This window comes from Zosterops lateralis, assembly GCF_965231275.1.
Source record: "Zosterops lateralis genome assembly, chromosome: 3".
In the NCBI taxonomy this organism is placed as follows: Eukaryota; Metazoa; Chordata; class Aves; order Passeriformes; family Zosteropidae; genus Zosterops; species Zosterops lateralis.
Window position 1 is genome coordinate 51,458,569 of NC_139764.1, and position 23,572 is coordinate 51,482,140.

The window sequence follows — 23,572 nt, forward strand, 5'->3', positions numbered from 1 at the left end:
TGTCTTGCTTCCATGAGTAAAATATGCCCTCTGAACAAATCTCATGGTATGGCAAGGAACACTTACCAACTTGTTAAGTATGCTGAGTTGTGTTTAAGCAGGTCTATAAAGTGGGTTCCAACCTATGCGGTGCAGCATTATTATGCCTCTTGCTATTCCTATCAGAATATAGTGTATCATATTCAGAAGGAGACACTATAAGAGACAGGGAGAGTCAAATACAGCCCTCACCTTTTTATCCCACTGGGCTTTGTCTGCTTTTTTTCTGATCCATTCTTCTGTGAGTACAAAGATATGATGAGTTAATGAGTAAAGTGGTGTTTTGCTGTGCCTTACCTTATTTTCAGTGTCTGTAGTTTTCATGTTGGAACTCTGTGTAAGAGCCAAAACTCAACAAACAACGTTATCGGTTTTTAGGCCACATCTTGCCTTTTCTGACGCTACCTCTGTAAAAGTAACATATTGCCCAAAAGAGGCCTTGTACTTAAGTTTTTTCCTTCCCTCCATAAAAATACTGTGATCTGCTTCATTATCTTACAGTTTTTATTACTTCCTGCATTCAGATATATGTTAGAGGGACACAGAGCAGTGTTGTTGGAACCATTTTTCAGATTACTTACTGTTTCCGCAGATTTTTTCTTCATTGTGTGTGCCTGGTAGGGACCACCTTGAATAATGATTCAAAACTAACACTGTAGATTTATTAATAAAAGGAACTAAGAAGAGCTTTCTCCACTCTGTTGCCTGCTGTTTTCTGGTTGGATATTGTAGTCACTCATAGGTGACTACAATACATGCTTTTCATGTAAAAACATGCCTTGCTTTAGGTATTCACCTTAAGCAACTTTTATATTTCTGTTGAACTTGGTGTGTGAAGATAGTAAGGTAGGTAATGTTTTTCTGTGACAGAAACTGTGCATGACCAGCACTGAGGTCACTTGATGAGGTTTTGTTATTGTCAATTACAGTTTTTCATGTTTGAGTCTAAAGGCTGTGGTCCAAATCCTGCTGTGAAAACATTTCTAGTGAGTTTTGAATGGAGCCTAAGACTAGATGGTCTGGCCAAAGATGATGAAAGGAGAAAAGATTTCAGTAAGCATTAAATTTTGAACTAAAATAAAGATAATTAGATGTATTTTATGTGTTATTTGTTTAATATATTTAAACATACCTGCTTCTTCAAAACTTTTAAACTTATTACCCTGAATTCCTATTTTTAAATGTTCCTCTGCACTTCTGATAAAATGTCTAAAATATCTGGGTGAACAACAGTGAATGGAGTTCATGGTAACTTTCTACTTGACAGTCTGATAGGATGCAGATGTGGAAGATAGCCACTGTTTCCACCCAATCTCCTCAGACTGCTTTTGAATGCTGCACTGATGTGCTTCAATAGCCCCTGAAGTAAATCTTCAGTGCAGGGAAATTATCATTGAGATAAACACTAAAGGAGCAGAGACAGAAGTCATTGATGGGTTCATTTATGAACTCAGATTTACAGTTTGCAATTTAATAGTTTACATAGCATGTATGTACAGATTAAGAAAAAAAAGTAATAAAAAAGAGTACCCCAAGAACACTGCTTTATTCTAGTGTTGTAGGAGGTGAGTTCAAACACCTTGCTGCTCTTGGTGCATTTTGAAGAGTTATACCGGTAACAACATGGCATGTACCATAGCAGTGGGCATATGCCTTATATTTTGCTGAGTTTTTATTAATTGTCACACATGGAAAATTGCTTTTCTGTTAATCACTTTCTTCTGTAACACTGAATATTTCTCCTTGATTCTCCCTCCAAACTTTGCAGTTAACTCTTCATAATCATAAATCTGTAGTCATGGGTAAAAATATACCTACTTTTAACTATTTGCTTTTTACTTTTGTTATTGACTGTTATTGCCCAGTAAATCTACATTCAGGAGGCAAAATCCCCTCCCTCTTTAAGAGAAGTAGGCTTATACTCTCCATGCTGTTATGTTTCTTTCTTTGGGCTTGCACCATTATTTATTCAAATGATAGCTCAAAAATTACAGTACTGCAAATGTTAAAATTTTCAGTATTTGCAGAATCTGAGTATTTTTGCTTAAAAACTACAGTAAAAGGTAAGTGATGTGAAAGCAGTGGGAATTGTAAGCTTTCTTGGAACTTCAGAGTTGGATTTTCAATATTAGAATTTGATTAGTGTACCTTCCATATTTACTCCTTTCACTAGGTTCACTAGTTTCACTAGTCTCTACCAGACTTCATCACTGGAAGACCCAGGACTTATTACCCTGAAGGAGTCAATCTTTGTGGCTTTGATAATTTCAGCAAAAGAAAACTTGCAGTCAAAGTGGGCTTCAGTTCTCAGAGGTGTCCAAATAATCTGCCTAGATACCCAAATTACTTTCATATTGTTATTAGTTCATATTTGGGTGCAGGGACACAGAAAATTGATAAATGGACTCCAACTGTAAATAAGAAGGTGTCTTTTTTCATTGTGGTTTTGAAATAGGCTTTCCTTGAGAGCAGTTGAAATGTAATAATAAGTGGTGTTGGAAATGGTGTTGAGATATGGAGAGTGCCACGGTCATTGGTGTATGTTGAGGTAGGTTTTGCTAAAAAGATTATCTGAAAAGTTGCACAGTGAGGATGTTAAGTTTTGAGATGATGACATATGTTGGCTTGCTTGAACTTCAGAGCTTTGTTGAATACAAAACAACAGCAGAGTTTAATATTTCAGGAGAATATTTTAAAAAATAACCTCAGACAGAAGGAATATGGAAACAACCCAGTACTTGGCTTTCTTTAATTGAATAGTTAAGGCAATTAATGTAGTACAATGTGTTAAAGGTCAAGTAAAGGGACAATACTTGGTTGTAAATGTGAGTATATAGTCATTTTTAAGAAAGAACAGTTTGTTCACTTAGTTTCATAGAAGGATGATGCCATAAAATTTTCTCATACTCACTTCCCGTCTCATTTTAAGGAACACTGTGCACCTGTCATTATACTTCCTAATCTTTTAAAACCTCCTTAAACAGTGTCTCCAGAGCTAACAAAATACCTTTTTCCTGTCTGCTTTATATGTAAATAACAGATCCATGAAAGAAGTTTCCTTTGCTTGATTGGCTTGGTTTGGTTTCAGAAACTGCAGAGCAAGTCAATTGTAAAACTGCAGTTTCCATTAAATGGCAAGTGCTTTAGATGTTGTTTCCAAATAATGCTGATGGCTACAGAACCATCCCAGAAAATAAATTCCTTCACATGAAGCAAGTTCTGTTAAGAGTAAGAAAGCACTCTTGGTCTTATATTAAGCTGAATAACTTGCTGATTTTGATTTGGGAAACAAGAAGTTTCCCCCAACAAACAAATCTATTTCCAGAATTCCTCTTTCAGTTAAGAATTGATTTCTAATGGTATTTGAGATTGAAGCTGTCTAGTATTGTGTAACTAAGTGCTGTACGTGTTTTTAACACAGGGACCAGTTTAACATTTTTGTAGACATGTTTATAAACATGACACCAATATCTGTTCTTTAAGATTTAGAGTAGACAAATACTAAAAACAAGACAAAACATTTTAGAATCTAACAGAAAGGTTTTAAAGACAAACTTAGTCAAGCTTATAATAGTTTTTCTTGCTTAAGGAGAGAATATTTTCAGGTTTTATGTGGTAAGTAATCATAGTTGAAAACAGTTAATCAGTTATTTCTGATTTGATCACTGTAAATTTGGGGGTTTCTTTCAGTAAAGAAGCAAGAAGGCAAGTGGGGCACATAGTGTCCATACTGAAGGAGTTAAATGCATGTAGTTTGGTCAGAATCAAATTCCTAATTCTGAAGTCCAGTCATCCATGGAATTTTTTTCTTTAGGGAACTGGTAGAAAAAGACTTTAGTGTTGGAAAAAGCACTGGAATGTGTGGGGAGAATTTTTGATTGATTGCAGTGGGAGTTCAGTGTCTAGAACAGTTGCAGTACTAGATGGAGGTTAGAAAAATAAATTATATTGCCCAGACTGACAAAAAAATAAAAGGTTCAGGTATAGTCACACAAAGATCAGTCATTGTAAGCATAATGGAAGCAATAAGGAGACACTTGGCTGTTCTGTACAAGACCTTGCAGTCTGTGTTCACAAAGTTTTCTTTTCAGCTGTTATATGAGGAAAAACACACCAATGTACCAGGGGTGGAAAATAATAATACATCAGTGAAGGAATTACTGTTTTAACTTAGGTATGCCAATCCCTTCCATCTTTACATGTGATAAAAACAATATGATAAGAAAGCAGTTCTAGATGCTGTGCAACTTAAGTTATGCAAAATTATAATGAATGGCTTGTTTGAGAATATAGAGCAAATATACAGCCTTAGAGATATCAGGGAAACATTAAATGTTCAAAATGCACACACTTCCCCACCACAACAGATATTGACAGTCTGCCATATTGTACATGGTATTATTCTGTTCTCATCAATGAAAAATGTGGAGAAGTAATTTCTGATCTCACTTATACTTGTGTAGCTGGACCACTTCCAGAGAGTACCTAAATGCAGTAAGAAAGTTGAAATCGTGGCTTAGCAAAGAGGCTCTAACCCTTCCCAGTCTCCTCACCCCTCCATTGAAAGTGTACAAGAAAATACCTGATATTCTCATTCAGGAACTCAGATTCCTACAAACCACTCTTCCTCACTGAAAGACTGTCAGCTGTTTTCCCACTCTTTTTTTGAACTACTTCCCAGAGAACCATGACATGTGTTTGCACAAGTGATACCTGAGAATGTATTTATCCATACAGCTTTTCAGTTTGTGCAGCCTGGTAAAGAATCTAACTGCCCCCATCGATTCACTCCAGCTGAGGGTGTGATCCTCATTGTAACAATGCAGCATCAGAACAGCTAGGAGCCAGCAGCCAGATCTTCTTGCTGGAGGAGACAGAAGTATAATATTCTCGATGACCATTCCTCTTGTAAATCTTAGCACAATTCGTGATGGAGTGTGATATGTAGATCCCAGATTGAAAAACATGATGTTACATGCAGCAACCTCACAAAACCCCCCCCACCTGTTCCCACCCTATTCCTTCCCTGTATTTTCTTTTCACTTACACGTATGCTAGCTTCTGTGCTTATTGTACTCACCTGATACTTACTAGTTAGTGCCTTTTTAACCAGCATATCTAAACTGAACTGTCAATACCTTTCTTTGTCCCAAACTTCTGCTACTTTGTGGAAAAAAAAATCCAACTCAGGCCAAAACTAGCAAGTCAATTCTGTTATTTTTATAAGATTATCACAGGAATGCCAATGAAAATATTCTTAAGTTACAATGGGTGTAACACAGGATTTTCACATTACCCCCTCCCTCTGGGGGAAATCCATAACTTTGTCTACAGTGTGAACTCCACTCATATGGGTCAGGGCTGATTTACCCAGTCAGTGTGTTTGTTTCCACTTCCATTTTCATTGGCACAAAACCAAACAACTAAGGGGAAACAGGCAGTGCAGGGCCCCCACCCTGGCTCAGAACATATTTTCTTCTATTGTAGCTGGTTCCCTCAATTTCCCAGATCAATCAAAACCTGCTGGAGTCACTGCTGTGATAAAGTCAGTTGCTGTCAGGGGGTAGGATATCTGTGCTAGAGTGATCAAGAAGGGTTAGAATTTTTTTGGTGGCAATGATAACCCTATAGAAATAAATACCTGCTGAATTCCAGCATAAAATGGGGCCTGGGGGCAATACGGAATACCTTGAAACACACTGAGTCTCTAATGGTCTCTCTATTGTGCTGGCATCCCACTCAAGACCATCAGCTCTTACTTTTCCAGGACTGTCATAAAGTTTTGGAGATCCAGCACATAACAAATACTGATAATGTCAGTACTTAGATGACTCCTTTGAGGACTGGATAAGATTAGTCTTGAGAAGTCCAGATGCCAGTTCCCTGAAATGTCCTGTCTAAAGTGTCAACAGCCTGCATATGAATGGTACACCCTAAACCTGTGTAAAGTTCCAGATCATTGATGTGCCTAATGAAAAGACTAGGAATCAAGTTGTGGTTTATGTATTTATTTATGAAAAAATGCAGTACACTCTCTCAGTGTAGGACCATGTTACACAGTTGTATCAAGAGGAAGTGCGAATCAGCTTCCGCCGTCCTGCTTTTAGTGAAAAACCTGCTCCTGCATTTAGTAGTAGCTGGTTACTGCCTATGTTTCATGGTAAATGCTTCCTGAGTCAGTAATTTACTATTCTCATGTCTGCTTTTCTAATCTTAAACTGATTTGAAAATTAAGCTTTGCTCTTCCTGATTTTTTTTGGTACATTATTACTGTTACTGACCTCAAGTGTATCCTGAAAGATAATTTTGATTATCATGTTAGAAACAGGATGTAATACCACCTGTTTCTCCCAGATTTCTGTGTAGTGTTTGAACATCAAAACTAATGAGAACTGCTCAATTGGCTCCTATGAAAGATCCACAAGATAGAGCCTTGTGCTCAGCCTCACATGGCTTCATCTGCTTTCCCACACGTGCAATGGCCACTTCTACTCCAGTAGATGGGACATGCCCAGGGCTGCTGTCTGCCTCAGAGGCCAGCTCATGCTGTGTTTCTAGTGCGCACAGTTACAAAAAACTAGGTGTCCTGATTTAGGGCAAACTTGGAAGAAAACCCCCCAAGAGGGTCCCTCTGGGAAGCAGACCTAAATGCTCCTTCCCCTAACCAGTTTGGGAAAGAACTTCCTTGGAGAAAAGTGGAAAAAACTATTTATTTAACAAACAAAGTGCCCACAAGCATAAAGAATTAATAATATGAAACAATAAAACCTCTTGTTCTGGACTGAGATGGCAAATTGCGAAAGTTCTTGCTGTGGGTGTAGCTCGGCTCTCTCTCAGTCTCTTGAGTCCCTCTGGAGGGCCACAGGTGTGAGCTCCCTGGTGCTCCTCTGGATTTTCAGTCCAGAGCAGATTTAAAGAGTCTTAAGAAATAGAGAAAAAAACAGTCCAGGGAGCTTCTTTGCTTTAGCTAGCTAAACTAACTAAAAGCAAAAAAGATCTCTGTCCCACAGTCTGTCCGAGCCTTAGCTGAACACACGCGGGAGAAGGAATGCGTAGGAGTCAGGCAGATTTCTCAAAAGCAAACTCGGTGCTTCTTCTCCCCTGCTTCACTGTCAGAGCCAGTCGCAAGGGCACAGAATTCAATATACAGCACAAACAGAACAGACAATTTGGGATACAAGCATCATAAAGTCACCCTAGGACACTGGGGTAGCTGTATCCCAGCCTCTGGCCTCTGCTGGTGCTCAGCCCTACCCAGGAAGGTTTGGAGAAGACCTGTCTGGGCTCGCCTTCAGCTGCAGCCGGATAGGCAGGAGACTGGGGTTGTGTCCACAACCTATCGTGTCCATGACCATGAGCAGTTAATACTGTTCCTAGACAGTTGTTATGATTAATTTTAAGCATAAGCCATGAGGTTTGCAATTTTTTATGGTTGTGTCTCATCAACTATTTTATGTCTGGAGGGATTCAGAGATCCTGTTAGATACTTGGGAAAATGTCTGTTCACTTTCTGAGTTTTATGTTCCCTGCTTTGATTGTTTTCAGGTCAGAGTTCCACAGGCTGGCCTTGTTATGTAACAGAAAACATTGTCTTTTATCAGTTTTCAATTTGCCATATATAATTTCATTAATTAAGTGCTTTGTTCTTGTCTTACAAAAGAGACAAAATAATCCGTTCTAATTCCACGTGATGACAAATTTAATTTGTTAATAAACTGATAAGCAATAAGGGCTAGAGCAACAGGAAGCAGGAATAATAAGTGATTTCATAGACAACAATTACACTTTCATATAAGTCTCGATACTAGCCTGTAAGGAGATTTTTTTCCTAACATTTTATCATTCCTAGGTGTGCCAGCCGGTTCATCCATTTAAAGCATATGTTGCAGGACATAATGCATCAGCAAATGATGATGCAAGGCAAGCTGATAGGACTGGCCAGGGCATAGTACAGTCTTTGTCTCCTGGCTTCAGTGGCCGAAACCCAATTGTTGAATTATTTTGTGAGAGCACAATCTTGTCTTTCATTGAATTATAAAAGACACTGCCAGGGTTATGTGCTATTTCCAGTCAGGAATATGGAGGCTTTAAGTTCTTGCTGGGTACAAGGAGTACTATGAAGATGAGGCAATGGGAATGATGCAGAATGAGAGTCTGGACTGAGTTTTTAGTAGTGCTTAAAATAGTGATTCCTTACAAATCAAACAGAAGAGTCATATTTGCAAATGAAGAATAACACAAGATAAAAAAGGTTCTTGCTGACTACAACTTTATTGTACTTGTACTCTGCAAAATACATCTGATTATGTGTTGCAGAAGAATAATGTAAAGTTACACTCATATAAAGCTTTTAAAATTTTATTTTATAAAATATACTGGTAGTATTACTAATGAGGTATGCAGGTGATTTTACAGAAAAACTTGTAATGTTTATCCTGTTGGGAATTCTCTGTATTCTACAGCTATTTATAATTTTCAAACCCCTTTTTTAAGGAATGTTTTAGAAAATTATTTAAATTTTACTGACTTACATTTTTTGATGACCCACACTACACTGCTTAGGATTTTCATGACCTGAAGTTTGACTGTTCAGTGTTTGGAGAAATTCAAAAAATCCCAAGGGTGAATTGACATATATTTCTCCACACCCAAACTGTCCAGCATCAAAGCCTGGTACTGATGCCCTTGCAGAACTGAAAGTTAGTGTAGCCTCCTACTAACAAAGGGCAGTGGGATGGGTTTGAACCCTACCCAGAGGAATAATGCTTATATTTTTAAGTGGGGAGGCCAGGGAATAAAAGGACATTTTTAGAAAGTTCATGGCTGATTTAGAATTAAACCTTGCCTTTCCTAGTCTTTAGGCATAAAGTAATTTGGTAAGGAAATTCAATGTCCAGAAGGAACTACTTCATTGCAGTTTGGTGTAAAGAATCAACCTCCTTGTCCCCCAAATGCAATCAGCATTACTTAATTAGATGGTAACCACACTTCCATGTGCATCCTCTGTGTTTGAGAGTGGATCTCTCTCTCTCCCTGAATGGGTGTTTGCCAATGTTGGTCCAGTTGTTACTTCTTTCATTGACAGAAAAAGAAAATATTCAGAAGCAGAGAGGATGGCACAGCCTTCCTCTCTGCTCGAGTCTGTGCTGTGTCTCCCATGGGGTTTTCAGACAGCAGCAATTATGGATTCTTGCTCTCCCCTTCAGCCTTGAGGGGGCTGCAAAGCTTCAAACACAGGACTCAAAGACACCATTGTGCAGGAAAGGACTTTAAACAGTTATTGAATTTTAAGTCCGTACTTAAATTCAAAGCGTATCTGTGAGGTTATAGGATTTGCTCAAGGCTTTTGGGAATTTAGAGCTGTGCATGTTGTAGAAATGCTAAAGTATATTGTTTCATATGGTGATTACAAATCTGGGAGTATCTGCATTTATACACAATCACAGCCATATTTCCAAACAGTGGACCTCAACCCAGTAACATTGTTTGTGAAGGGGCAAACTTTTGTACACATCAGAATGAGTCTTACTTCCTTTCGATTTATTGCAGAGATATTCCTGTGTTTTATTTTTAAATCTGAATGTTTAAATAGAATTAGGATTGTCTGTTTAATTTGATAATTACAGTACCTGCAAACATTTAATTAGGTGTGGTGCACAGTAATTTTTTATCAGCATAGTGCAGCAGAATAAAGATATTTTTGAGAGATCATACAGCTCCTACAATTTGGAAAGTAAATAAAGAGGCAAAAATAAACCTGCCACATCTCCTCATCTGAACTTTCCCAGACTGTGCTCAATCAAAGTGTGGGTTGCACAGAGAGCAGAGTATATGGTTTGGTCTGTGGAGGCCCCAGAAGAGTGCTAGGCTTCCTGTTTTGCATAAACAAATTGAAGAGGTTTTATCTCATTACTAGCTTAAGTGTGAGCGAGCAGAGCAGAGTATTACTTTATGTTTGGAGTGAATGATGGGACATTTCTTATCAATTAATATGCTTACACTTTGCATATGGTCATTTTTCCAGATTTACAGATTGCCTTTAGGTTCAAAATGGTTTTTAAGGTGAAGATAAGCTACTGTCCAGGCCTGTGCCATAGGATAGCTGTTTTTGGTTTGGTGTTTGTGTCTTGCTGGAATAACACGGGTTTGTTTGTTCTGTAGCCATTCCAGCCCACCCACATCTTGGTGGTTTGGCCCTTCCTTGTGCTTGTCTGCAGGTGTGCCCATTGCTGACCTCATTCACCCATCTATTTGCAGTCATAAATACATCTAACCTAATGCTTGGCTATATTTGTGTTGTGATATCCTTGAAATAGAAAAAACCCTGAACAATTAATTGCTTCTTACACAGCAAAACTTTTTTCCGCCTAATGTTCATCAAACTAGGTGGTTTTTTTCATGTTGTGACATGAAATGATCGTTAAGTTTCTCTTTTACTTTGGGCATCACCACACACTTGCAAGTGCCTCTGCTATGTCACCTGCCTCTGCTTTCTTAGTTCAAGTGACCATCCTTGTTAGTACTGCCTTTTAAAATATATATAAAGTGCTTAAAAGTTCTCAGATGTCAACATGAAGGCAAATTATAATTAATTCTGTACTGCTTTTTCATGTCTAAGGTGCTAGGCACTCTAGCTAAGATTTGCTATGGTTTAGAATTGGCCTAATTCTGTCAAGCAGGGGAGATTTTGTTGTTCACTGGAATAGGACTAGAGTTAATATAAAATATTCTGGGGTTTTTTTCCGAAAATTCAATTCCAGAGCTACTCAGATTTATTTCAAGACATTTTCATATAAAAATGGTATTATCCGCAGAGAGAAGTAGATTTAATTTTTATGCCAAAATTAAATCCAGCAGCATTCTTTTTTATGAGGGAATATTTTAATGTATTTTTAAAAAATACTGGTAGTTTTAATAGAACCATCCCCAGCTGTCATTGGTACCCTGTGCTACTGCCTAAGGATGTGGAGTCATTTACACTACTGTGGAGTCATTCCCACTAGGTGGGAAATGCTGCATGTTTCAGCTGTGGAAAGAAAGTTCCACTGCAAAGAATAACTTAATGTGAAAAAAAAAAAAAAAAAAGGATAATGCACAAACTGCCAAGTATGGGCTTTTTTTCCCACAGTGACCTTGTTTTCATTTGATCCTAACCTTCACAAAATTTGAGTCTTTAAGGCTGAAATAGATACTTCAAAACTGAATTGGTTTTGTGCTCTTATAAAAATTCTTAGCCAAACAAAATTTCTTGTCCAGCACTTCACCAAGGCTGGATAAGTGCAGAAATGAAAACAGGTGGAGAGGTAGAAGTCAAAACTCATGCAAAACTCATGCCTGAGAAAGAATTGCTGAGTATAATAGGACAAAAGACAGGGTTTAGGGGTAAACAATGACAATAGAGAGAAGTAGAGAAGTGTGAGAAATTAAAGAAAAATATTAATTTTAGCACAGATTTTGGAGGCAAATGCTGGAATGTGTTAGTCATTCAAGAAAAAAAAAAAAAAAAAAAAAAAAAAAAAAAAAAAAAAAAAAAAAAAAAAAGAAGTACAAACGTATGGAATAAGATTATATAAAGAATGTTTCCTTCCCAAATCTGCAGTTACGCATTGTAGCTCTGTGTCTGGCTGTGGCTTTAGCTTCCTACAAATGACTCAGGAAAGTTGCTTTTGAAACTGTGTATTTTAGTACTTACAGTTGTCTTGATGGGTTCATATGGTGAAATTCAGTGCTGGGACTCTAGATGGGCAATATCAATGGGCAGAACAAGCTGGGCAATTAGTTTTGTTTCATAGGATATGAGGTTTGCATCTGCACATGACTGTTTGTCTGGTGCAATCATTAATGAATCAGACATGTTTTCCTCAGCCTCTTAGTCTTAGGGCAGTCTTCAAATGATTCAGCATGGTGTAGGAAACACTAGGATGGGGTGTTTTCTGCCTCACAGAAGTTAAGAGGTATGTATGTAAAATAGTCAGGAAACTCCTAGAAGAGAGTGAATGGTTTCATGGTTAGGAAGACTGGCAACTGTGAGAATGGGATTCTATCCCTGCTTTTACTGATAAGTTCTTATTAAAAGTGGTCAAACCGCTTTGACCTAAATTTTCCGTTGGGCACTAAATATTAATTTTTGGATTTTCTACAGTGGGGCCAGATTGTTAAAGTGCTCTCCCAGCTACAGTTTAAAGTCACTGGTAGTGTGCTTTGCACATATAAAACCCGGTACAAATATGAAGTATTTAAAGAAAATCAGTAGTTTCATTTCACTAATGAGGAACCCAAAGTCTGTGATAAGTTCTTCCATTTTTGCCCATTATCTCCATGCCATGATAGGAAAAAGCCATTTCCTCTACAGTCTATTCTGCTTCTGAAGCCAATTAACATTTTTGAATCACTTAGATAACTGGTAAAGCTCTAATTAGCTTCAGAGGAATTTATTAATTTCCCTTTTCAGTTTAGCGTTGAAGTATCACACTAAATACTTAAATATTCTTTACTATAGAAAGTATGAGTATGAGGCAGAAAAGAAATTGATTTTGAAATGAAAACCATAGTCCAGTGTATTCTCATGATGGAAGCAAATGAATTGCCCAGTGAAGCTTTCAATTTAAGAAATGTTGAAATTAAGCCCTTGATTTCACTATCTGAAAAGGGTGTTCATTTTGGTTTGGGAAAGAGTAGAGGGGGAGAAAGAGAAAGGCCTTTATTGTATAAAATATATTTAGACAGTGAATTTCCTTTGGTCTATGGTGGTAAAAATTACTTGACAGGCAGATTGTGGATATGTGGGGCTCCTAACCAGGAATATCATAGCTAAATTTGTTCCTATTAAAATCAATAAAATATCTTGGATTGCTTCTAGAAATGTTTGTGGTGTGTATGGCAACAAGTATTCGTTCTCCACAGTTCAGAACTGCTCTGGGCCAATGGGATTGCAAAATATCTGTCAGCTTTGGCTGACATCCTAACGTTGCCACAGCAATTTTTCTCTTTAATGAGTAAAATAGGTGATGTTTATAGAAAAATAACTGTCTCATGAGAAGCTGTGCAAAACATTCCATTTAAAACCATTCTGTTTATATATAGTTTTGTTGTTTGTTTTCTTTTCTTTTTACTTACTACTGTGGACATTTGCATGAAAACAGGATATTTCTCCTTCAAATTGCAGTCATATGACAGAATAGGTACTATGCCAAAATGGAGCCAACCCACTTAAGAAAAAAAACCCCAACTACTTTACTTACCAATCTGTTTATTCTGTGTATGCAAAGTTTTGAGCACTTATTTTCCTCCCTAAATTTAGGGGCTGTTTTTTTGTATTAGTTCTGTAAAACCAACAAAGCAATATGGATGTAATAAAACGAGAATACATTTCTGCAAAGATTAAATTATTTTAAAAATTGTAAATAGCATTAATATTTTAATATTTACAGTGACATCAGTGATAAAAGTATTTTTGTTATATGTACTGGCTTTTTCTTTTTACACAGCCTAGAAACAATGATAAATACTCAAGGGAGAGAGATATATAGAAAAGCTGAGTCCTGTTTTTTGTTGCTGATGATCAACAGAATTAATAAACACAAAGAACACCAGAGTTCTCACTGATGGACAAATTTGACTTTTCCAGTCTCAGGTTGAGTGTATTAGTCTACCAATTATGGACATACACTTTTACTAACAAGTAGCATATTTTCTCTGGTTTGGCGATGTCTTTTAATGACCTTAAGATTACTTTAGGTGTCCCCGGCTGAATCAGTGTACATTAACACCTCTGTTCCTGTATGTATTTACATCACTTAACACCTTAGTCCCTGGCTTTAGGTCCATCTGAGTGCCCAAAGAGAGTTCTCAGCTTCCCAGAGAGCTCTGTGTCATTTGTTTCTCTGGCAGGAAAGAGAAGGAGAGTGAGCGAGGTGTGCTGCCAAACCCTCAGCTTCTGTAAGCCCTCATCCTAGCAATCATGATCCTGGACCACAGAGCCATTCCAGCTGGAGACAGCTCCAGGTACTCTGCCCTGTAGAGGCTCTCTCGCCCTGGACTAGGAGCCTGCCTGCAGTGGCTTGTGGCACAGAGCATGCTTTTCCTGTTCCTCCTTCTCCCAGTCTGAGATGGTTCTCTGAAAACTGATGCCTACCTGTGCAAAATCCACTGGATGAAGCCATCATCTGTTTGTACAACTGCAGGATTTATAGTCACCGTACTAATAAGTAAATATTCCCTCTCTGGTTAATAAATGGAACACCAGGGTTGCAGTGCAGGTGAGCAAAGTCTTCCAACTCTAAAGATTTGCAGGGAAATTAAAAATGAGCAGACTTTTGTTTGTACTACACAGATCAAGTTTTTGAATTCCAGGAGGACCGCTTCTTCCCAAAGTTACCTTCAGATCTTTCTGACAATCTTTTTTCTTCATTTGAACAAATAAGCTTCCAACTGAGCTTTCCTAGTGTAACCAGCCTGTGCTTGGTTGGCTGTGAGAGCCCAAACAGTCTCTACCTCATTGGGGCCATATGAATTCATGTTTTGAAATAAAAATTATAAAAACTATGTAAAATATACCTCTTAATTCTAGCTGCAGATGTAAACTGCATTTTTGGCATGCAACTTCCCAGAGTCAAGGTCCGTTTGCCAAACATTAGGCCAAACACCATTTAAATATGACTGAAAAATATCAGGACCCTGTCTGGAAAGAAACGTCAAGGGCACTTAGCAGAAATTAGTTTCATTTATTCCTATTTTATAACTGTTCTGTATGTAACTTACACTTGACAACTTTTAAGGTGTTTTTAGTTTGGGTGACTAATAATGCATTTTTTTTCATCCTTGTAAGACTTGACACAGGAATGTGGCGTGATGAAATATTTGCAAAGTAATTCTGCGTAAATGGGCCAGTTAGTTTCTTTTGTTATCTCTTGGTGATATTCAGTTCCCACCTATTTTTTCAGTGCTGCTTTGGCAAACTGTTACAGATTTTAGCAGCAGGCAGTTCACACTAATTATATCATATAATACACTAAGTAAATATATGATAAATGAATAAATGTTAACCAAACAAGAAATGCAACCCTGGGGACTGCAACTGGGCTTGAAATTCTCATGGATAAACACAGCAGGTGAGCAAAGGAGTATGACAAATAGGGTAAGAATTTCTTAAAGCCTGACTGCCACAAATATGTCAATGGAGCTGAGTCAGCATGGGAAGAACACAGTAATTTACTGTTGATTCAAAAGCCAGTAGCTCACTGCTACCCTTCTGGGTGATGTGTAAGTGCAGATGACTAACCTTCAGGGACTGCTGCTTCTGCTGCTCTTCAGCCCAACTCTTGTCCTCCTCCTTTCCAGGGACACTTCTCTGGAAACAATAGCATGTCATAGAGCTGCTGGGATAACCTACAGTCAGCATCAGACCAGCAGCCAAAAAATGTGAATGATACCAGTCGTCTTTTTAGAAGTTGCAGTTTTAGAATTTGCCTTTCTGAATTGAAAAACATTGCATTCACTTTGCCTTTATCAGGCCAAATATGCATGATAAATATATGTATCATGTGCCCAAATTATTGTTTAGCAATATAATTTTTATTTTTTGCTGTAGGATTTCTTACATAAAATATGCTTTTGCTATACTGTTTCTCCAACATTTTCCCCGCTAGAAACAAGGCCTTTTTCTCCAGTTCTTCCTCCCATCTCTTATTTTTCTGCATAGGAATACATTTAGTTACTGTGTTGATGGTTACTTTACTCTTAAGTTACATCTCTGCCTGACCTCCAGCTTTTCTCTGTTTTTATCTTCAGCTTATGGATGCTATGACTGTAGGACCGTGCTAACTGACCCCTCTGGAGTTTTCACTTCTCCCTGCTTCCCCAGTGACTATCCCAACAGCCAAGCATGCAAGTGGATCATCCGAGCACCTCATGGATATATCATACAGCTAACATTTATTGACTTTGACATTGAAGAAGCTCCGGGCTGCATTTATGATTCACTGACATTAGACAATGGAGAAAGCCCAATGAACCTTTGTGGCATCACTGCCAAGGGATTATCCTATAATTCTACCGGAAATGAAATGATTGTGTCATTTAAAAGCGACTTCAGTATCCAGAAGAAAGGTTTTAATGCCAGCTATGTACGAAGTAAGTAAGTCCAAAGCATTTCATCCCATTATAGATGTTATAAGGAAATGTCCTATAAGGATTAGGATGACACTTCCCAAAGGAATCACATCCTCCATGAGAAATGAATGAATGGGTGAGGTTGCACTTCACAGGGTTAACCTGTACCTTCTATTAGCTAATTTTTTTTTCTTTGAATCAAAATTATTTTACTACAGGACATGAAAAGAAGTGTGTTAGAAAATCTTTTCACATGCAAAGATTTTAGGCCTAACAGTTCTCTTCCTGTCAATTTATGCTGGAGGATTTGGAAGCAAGATACATGTCCTTTCAGGTCAGCACACCTGCAGAGGGACATAGAAACCTAAAGGAGAGCATGAGAGGGAACTTAATTGAGCCAGAAAGATCAGCTTGGACCTCTGCCCCAGTGTAACTCCCAGCAGTGGGGAGAAACTTGTGCAGAAAGCAGAACTTCTCAGAGTTCATCCAGGCTCTGGAGCAAACTCCCAGGGATGAACTGACATTGCAAAATGGCTACCTGTCATTCCAGTTCCTTGACCTTTCTTTCCCTTCCCTAAATATGTAACAATGGTTTTAAAGGTTTAAAAAAGACACTCATGCTTTTTTCCCTAGAAAATAAGCGTACAAATGCTTTCTAATTGGTGTTTGGCTTTTAGTTTAGAGCATTAATTAGAATTAATTAGACAGTAAATTAGTAAAGGGCAATGAGGAAACAAAGGGCATTAGCACAGTCACTGACAGGCCCATGTGTGGCTCACCATTCATTCCATTTCAGGGTTATACTTTCCAGTCATATGCTCTCAGTAGACTTTCTTTTTGTAGTGGTTTCATACCTTTAACTGAACACTAGAATTGCATTTAGCCTTTATATTATTGTAGCATGGTTATGTTTTGCAAGTTGGCTGGCTGTAAAAATGCAGAGCAGGGGAGTTTGGTAGTTCTCTCTTCAGTCATAGGCACATCTTCCTCATGATTATTTTGAAATATTCATTAGACATTTCATATATTTTAAAATAATTAAGATAGTAAATCTCATGAATCATAAGACAAAGGTAGGCATGATTATGTCATCAAAATCTGTATGCAGTCCAGAAAAGACAAAAGGTAACATCACAGAGGAGCTAAAAATACTTCTCTCTACTGTGGTCCTTTCACGCTGACAAAATAATGTAGTAGTAAATTGAAGGAGCACCTGTTTTATTATGAAAGTCAAAGCAAATTTTCTGAAGGCTTCTCTGTTTGAAATTAACAAAACTCTTGCTGTATTGTAAGAAGTTGTAAAATCAAGTGAGTCATAAAAAGTCATACGCAGTCAAAATAACTTTTTTGTTCTTCTTTAATATTTTAATGTTTAAGTATCACCGTAAGAGATGAGTTACAATTGGAATTAAAAGACACAATGTGTGTCAGCTGTGTTTAATAAGGAGAGGAAAGGTCCTCAAACATAGGCAGAGAACCCCTTGTGTCTATATACCTACAGTAAGGTATTGCTACGAAAGCAAGAGTATTACCTCCATGACAAATAAAACCTTATGTTCGTGGATAGTACCATCAAAATTAAATATCTTGGAAGAAAGCCTTTTATTTTGAAGAAGAAGGCTATTTTCTAGTGTGAGTGAAAGTATTGAAGACCTTCACTAGTGACTTATATTTAAATATTTTGTACATATATTAGTTCAGAAGCTCTGTGTTAAGCCTTGCTGTTAAGCACCTAGGTTGAGGCTGGCTTCATTTGGTTTCATTACTCCAAATGTATAACTTTCATCTGACACCTTGAATTTGACTGTGGATGCTGGGAGAGCTGTCTGCGTTCTTCTAGGGCAAATTTTGACTATATTCTACTTATTGCTCACAGTTGTGCAATTGTGTTACTTTCAGAACATAGTTACAGGCAAAGATCATAGTAAAACTTAACCTGGAAATGGATACAGAAAAAGGTCTTGGAACAGAGATCACAATGTACTGCCTTCCTTTCTAGTTATAAATGCATGTGGAAAATAGGACATCAATGCACACTTAAATGACAACACATCCACATGGCAGATGTCAGTACTATGCTCTGGTAAGCTTGCAAAGAGTTTCCAAAGCCATCCAAAAGATTGAACACCCCTTCAGATCATGTGAAAAATTGCATACCCCCTCACTTCACATGAAGTTTCAAAGCTTGCACTTGAAGCTGCCACCATCTTTAACTACTGAAAATGTGATAGGGGAGCAAAAGCATTAATTTCTCCCAGAATAGGGGAATGCTCCTAGATATTTTTTCCATTTCTCAGAAATTATAGCTTTTATATAATAATAAAATTTGTTTGTTCCACTTTGAATTCCACAAAGTTGCAAAGTTGGAAAGTAGGAAAAGGCCGTTGAAAGACACACAATTTCCTGTCTAGAAATGTAGTTTAAAAAGACATTAGTGATACATGCATCCTAATATGCAGTATGTACACAAGACAAAATACATGAGAGAAGAGACAGACATAAGAGAGTTAGTTGTGGGAGGGAGTTAGTTTGGGAATAGAACAGCTTTTGCGTGACCACTCAGTTTTATGTAAGTTTCAAACTGAGTTTTGCACAGTCGTGTTGTCCATATCAAATTGGCCACCCCCACAAATGTTTGTTTCCTTCTTGCCAATAGCAGATGGATGGACCGTATCCTCAGCTGCAGTAAACCAATCCAGCTTTGCCAGTCTTAGGGGAATTATGTCAATTCACACCAGCTGAAAAGCTGTTATGGTAAATAATTTCCTAGTAACACTTTACTGTGTAAGTAATAACTCCACCAGTAAGTAGAAGTCAGTCATCAAAAGGGGAGGAAGGAGAGCCAACAGACCTGTGTTAGTACAGAAATCCTTGAGGCAATTTAGCATACAGTTAAGCAGACTGCAGTAGCCCAGATTAAAAGCACAATTCACTGAGTGTCTTAGGTTGTAGTAACAAAACACTCCCAGACATACTTGGTATATGGACACTTGCAGACCTCATTTAAGTTTGACACATTTCTTCCACCATCAGTGATGAGGCAGATGAAAGCAGGAGAGCTAGAAAGAGCAAAAGGCACCCCTTAAACACCAAACTATACTGAAAAGCCCATCAGCTGGCAGGAGGCCAGTGTTCCCTGCAAGGGAGTGTAAAACAGAGCCTGAGGACTCCTGCTTATGTGTGAAGGGGTGTATGAGATGTGAGACAGTGAGATGCAAGTAAGGCAAGTATTTGTATGTTATTCACAAGAAAATGTATCCAAAAACCCCATGCCCATTGTAATCCAGTTACCACAGAACAGTCTGAGTTGGAAGAGACCCAGAAGAATTATCAAGTCCAGCTCTGGAGTGAATGGCCCATATGAGGATCCAGCCCACAACTCTGGCTTTATTAGCACCATCCTCTAACCAGCTGAGCGAATCTCAGGATCTTCCTAAGAGAAAAAATTAAACATCATTCTGAAAGTATTCTGAAACACTTGGATGAGTGATTGCAGGAAGATCATGGATGGCAGGGAGAAGGAACTCTGCAGACTTGTGATATTCTAGAAACACATGGTTTTATTACAAGGGTCGTGGGTAAAAAGGGCTTTGCCTTCAGCCACCAGCCTCGGCTGAAGAGATGCCCCAAAGAGAGAGAGAGGGTATGAGGTAAGGGAGGTAAAAGAACTAAGAGAGCTAAGAGGAGTAAGAGAGGTAAGAAGAGTGCAGTGGTCAGAGTGGTAAGAGAGAGAGAGTGTGCGAGGACCTTGTTACAATACATTATATCTCCTTTTGTGTTGAATATTCTAATTTACAGTGACCAACTAGTGCAAGATACAAAACCTACAAACTTTGCATGCAGCCTATGAGAACTACTATATTACCATATCATCCTATATTCTAAACTCTAAAGACTACTTTTCTTATCTACTTTTTTCCCTGATACCTTGGCAAGGTGGAGAGGGGCTACATCCTTGGGCCCTTTTGTTTTCTATCCCTCAACCTATCTCCAGCTAATCACCGTCTTCCTGCCTGCCATGATCACATCTCAAAGCTGGCCTTCATTTCTATTTCACTCACAGGTTTTAATCTCCATTATTTCTTGCCAGGCAATCATACCTGCAAGCCCTTCCTGTCCCGTCTTTCCCAAAAAGTATTCCAAGCGTATATGTATATTCTTCCTCAGAGAATAAGCAGTTTCTCTGATACTAACATTTAAATTCATCAGTGTGATGACTGACAGTAGAACAGCAACCAGGAAAGAGATCTGCACTTAACATTGATGGCAGGATTCAATTTTCTCCATGTGGACAAAATACTTGTCAGTTTTGCCTTTTCAGTGTATGAGGAAGATACCAGTGGTTAAATCTGTATGATGAATACAGCAAAACTGACTAGACTGCTTCAGTATGGCAGCAAAGTCCTTCCCATTTATTTCTCTTTCTGTACTGTTTAAATGTTACCAGGTGGTCCATAACTTTTTTGACCACTTGGTCTGGATAGTGCTCATATGAATAATCTTTCCTCTTTTTCGAGTCTTGAATCCTTATGCTTCTTCTGGAACACTTTCCATGTTACGTAAAGGAGCATACAGTATAATTAACCTGCTAAAAAATGCCCCTGTTTTCAATGGAGAGTTGAACGCATTTTCTATCTATAAAGTTGTTACAGCATGCTTTTTCCCTTAGGAAGAAAAATAAATCTATGAAGTAAATCCAGTAACTATAAAAGCCCAGTATTTTTCTCTCTTCCCTCCCATTATGCAGTTGCTGGGTTGGTGGATAATGTGCAATGCTTTATGTTATTTTTCTATGTAATATATTGGTCAAATTATGTTCTTGTGTATATCCAAATATGGTAGTTTTCGGCTCAGAGTCTTTGCATGCAGCTGGCAAAGGGAACTTGCAGTACTAGAGACATCACAGAATCCTTATACATCATATATCTATGTCTTTTCCTTTTGACTGTGGCATGACAGTCACTCTGCCCTCATGTCTACACTTAATATTTGAAAGAGTTTTATTTCATTCTGAGAAGAGAATAGTTGTACTTATTAGGTTAAATGTTAAAATCCCAGAGGAGACTGAGAATTAACTACTGTGGCAGTTATTCTTCGGTTCTGCAAGGAAAAGTTTCACTTCTAGCTTATACACTGTGAAAATGTGTAAGAGGTGGCAGACATTCGCAGGAGATATGGGTCTGAGGCAGAGCTGAGGAGCCAGCAGTAAAACGGAGCTCTGTTGCAATCTGTACCAGACACCTTTGCATGTCTGGTAGAGGGAAACATTTCTGTGGACAAATTTGCTGGAAGAATTGTGCTGCCATAAATATGCCAATAAAACTGAGCCTATTAATATTTTATTTTGAAAAATAATCTCGAAAATACAGTGAACGGAATTGTCATTCAAGTAGTCATGGAGAAAAAGTATGTGTCATGTGATACTTTCTCATTTGGTGGCTGCCATTTTGCCCATGTAAATGAGAATACTTAACAGCAATTAAAGCAATTCTGCCTAAATACCCTTACAACAATACATAAATAGCTGTAGGACTAGAAATTTCTAGATACTTGTGCGAAGTCCAAAACTGCTGATCCAACTGTTAGCAAATAGGGAACGGCTTGGATGGAAATATTCATGAGCGCACAATTGCAGTATTTGACCAGAAAGCTGCTGGGGACAAAATGAGAAGATGCCTAATGCTGTGCAGAAACACCCATTAGCTGAATTCAGCAACAAAAGGCTTCAGTTTGCCAAGGAATTTAATGGGGGCTTTCTTCTATTGCAAAATTTAAAAGAAGGAAGGCCTGATCGACTGGTGTAATGCAGTCACGCAGAAAAGTAATTAAAATACTGTATCTTAAAAGTAAGTGTTTTTCACAGTATGAAAAACATAGTGGGTTTTTCAAATACCTAGTTTATTCCATTGCTTAATGCATCCTTATATGATGCATTATGTAGATATATATTATATGATATATTATATAGATATATTATATGATAGAGATATTATTATATAGAGATATTATACGATATATTATATAGATGAAGGAGAGGCAATTTTTATTAAGTGAGCTGAAGCAGAGTTGGAGGTCAGTAGGTAACATGTCCTAATATTGCTCTTAACACAACTTATGGGGTGGTTAACTGGGTGTCACACAGTCATTGAAAGGATCTCTGCATATTTTTAGCTGAGTGCACTCCCAAGTCAAATTCCACTTGATATTGATATATTACAGTGATACTACTGTTGATACATTACAGTGATATTCCTGTTGATATATTACAGTGATAAAAATGACATGATGAATGTTTGATTTAATGAATGCTACTTTAACCCCTGCTGCCAGTCTGGCTTTATTCCTATATGATGAATTTTTGTTGTTGTTAATTTACTTATCTGCTCTTGGTTCTAGTTGCCGTGTCTCTGAGGAATCAGAAAGTCATCATTCCTCAGGTTCCTGACATGGATGCTGTGTTTGTGACAGAGACTGTCTCAGTGCCAGAGCTTAGGCAGTTCACCCTGTGCTTTGAAGCAACCAAGGGCAGCAGCGATGATAACGATGACTGGAAGGTTTTCTCCTACACTGATGCATTGTTGAGAGAGCTCTTCAGCTTCGGGAAGACCACAAAAGGCTATTTTCTGTCCATCTCAGGCACACAGTGCATCCTTACGAGTGCATTGCCCCGCAATGGAGAGTTTTTCACAGGAACCTTTCAGCAGCTGTGTGTTGCATGGGATAGCTTCTCGCACGATGTAGGTGTATATGCCAAAAGTACCTATCATGTAGTGAACTGTCCACAGATCTTTCACAAAGTTATCCCTGGAAATGGAAGGCTGGTGCTGGGCTCCAACAGCAATGAAGTGAGCTCTCTAAATGGGGACATTTACAACTTCCGCCTCTGGAATTTCACCATGAATGCGCAAACACTGGCCAACCTCAGCTGCGATGTGAAAGGAAACATTGTTGACTGGGAAAATGAATTCTGGAGTATTCCAACTTCAGCACTGAAAGCAGAAAACAATTTGAGTTGTGGTGAGTATGCCTTGCCAAAAGTTTTTTGCTTATTTCCCCCCCACACTTCTGTATTGTGCTGAACATATCACATACCAAGACAGAAAAAAAATGAAAGCATTCCCATGAAAGAAAAATAGCATGGTCTTACCTTTATTAGAGTTTAGCTCAACTCTTACCATACATGAGGCTTTGCAAGGGTATGGAGTTGATTCCTTAAAGGAAAATAACAAGTCCCTTAAGTGTATTGAGTTGCTGCTGGAGATGATCTGCAGATCAAAGATTTCTTAAATACTCCTTATTGGCTCATACGAAAGGGGGTTAATGGCAAGTACCTGCTAGCCTCAAATGAGATTACTGTGGTCTCTGGGGAAAAAAGTGTATGTTATCTGATTAATTACTAAATGTTTTTGTACCTGCCCTTTGA

General features: G+C 38.1%; 1 protein-coding gene across 6 annotated transcripts in view; it reads left to right on the forward strand.

The window, feature by feature from the left end:
* ADGRG6 (adhesion G protein-coupled receptor G6) overlaps positions 1 to 23,572 on the forward strand; it is a 111,481-nt gene that overhangs the window by 26,827 nt on the left and 61,082 nt on the right. For 5 of the 6 annotated variants that reach the window (XM_083857987.1, XM_083857989.1, XM_083857990.1 and 2 more), the window contains 2 exons: positions 15,829 to 16,170; positions 22,546 to 23,166. In XM_083857987.1, coding sequence (XP_083714113.1) covers positions 15,829 to 16,170; positions 22,546 to 23,166 — 963 coding nt within the window. The remainder of the gene's footprint in view (positions 1 to 15,828; positions 16,171 to 22,545; positions 23,167 to 23,572) is intronic. The other variant, XM_083857992.1, reaches the window with a different exon arrangement.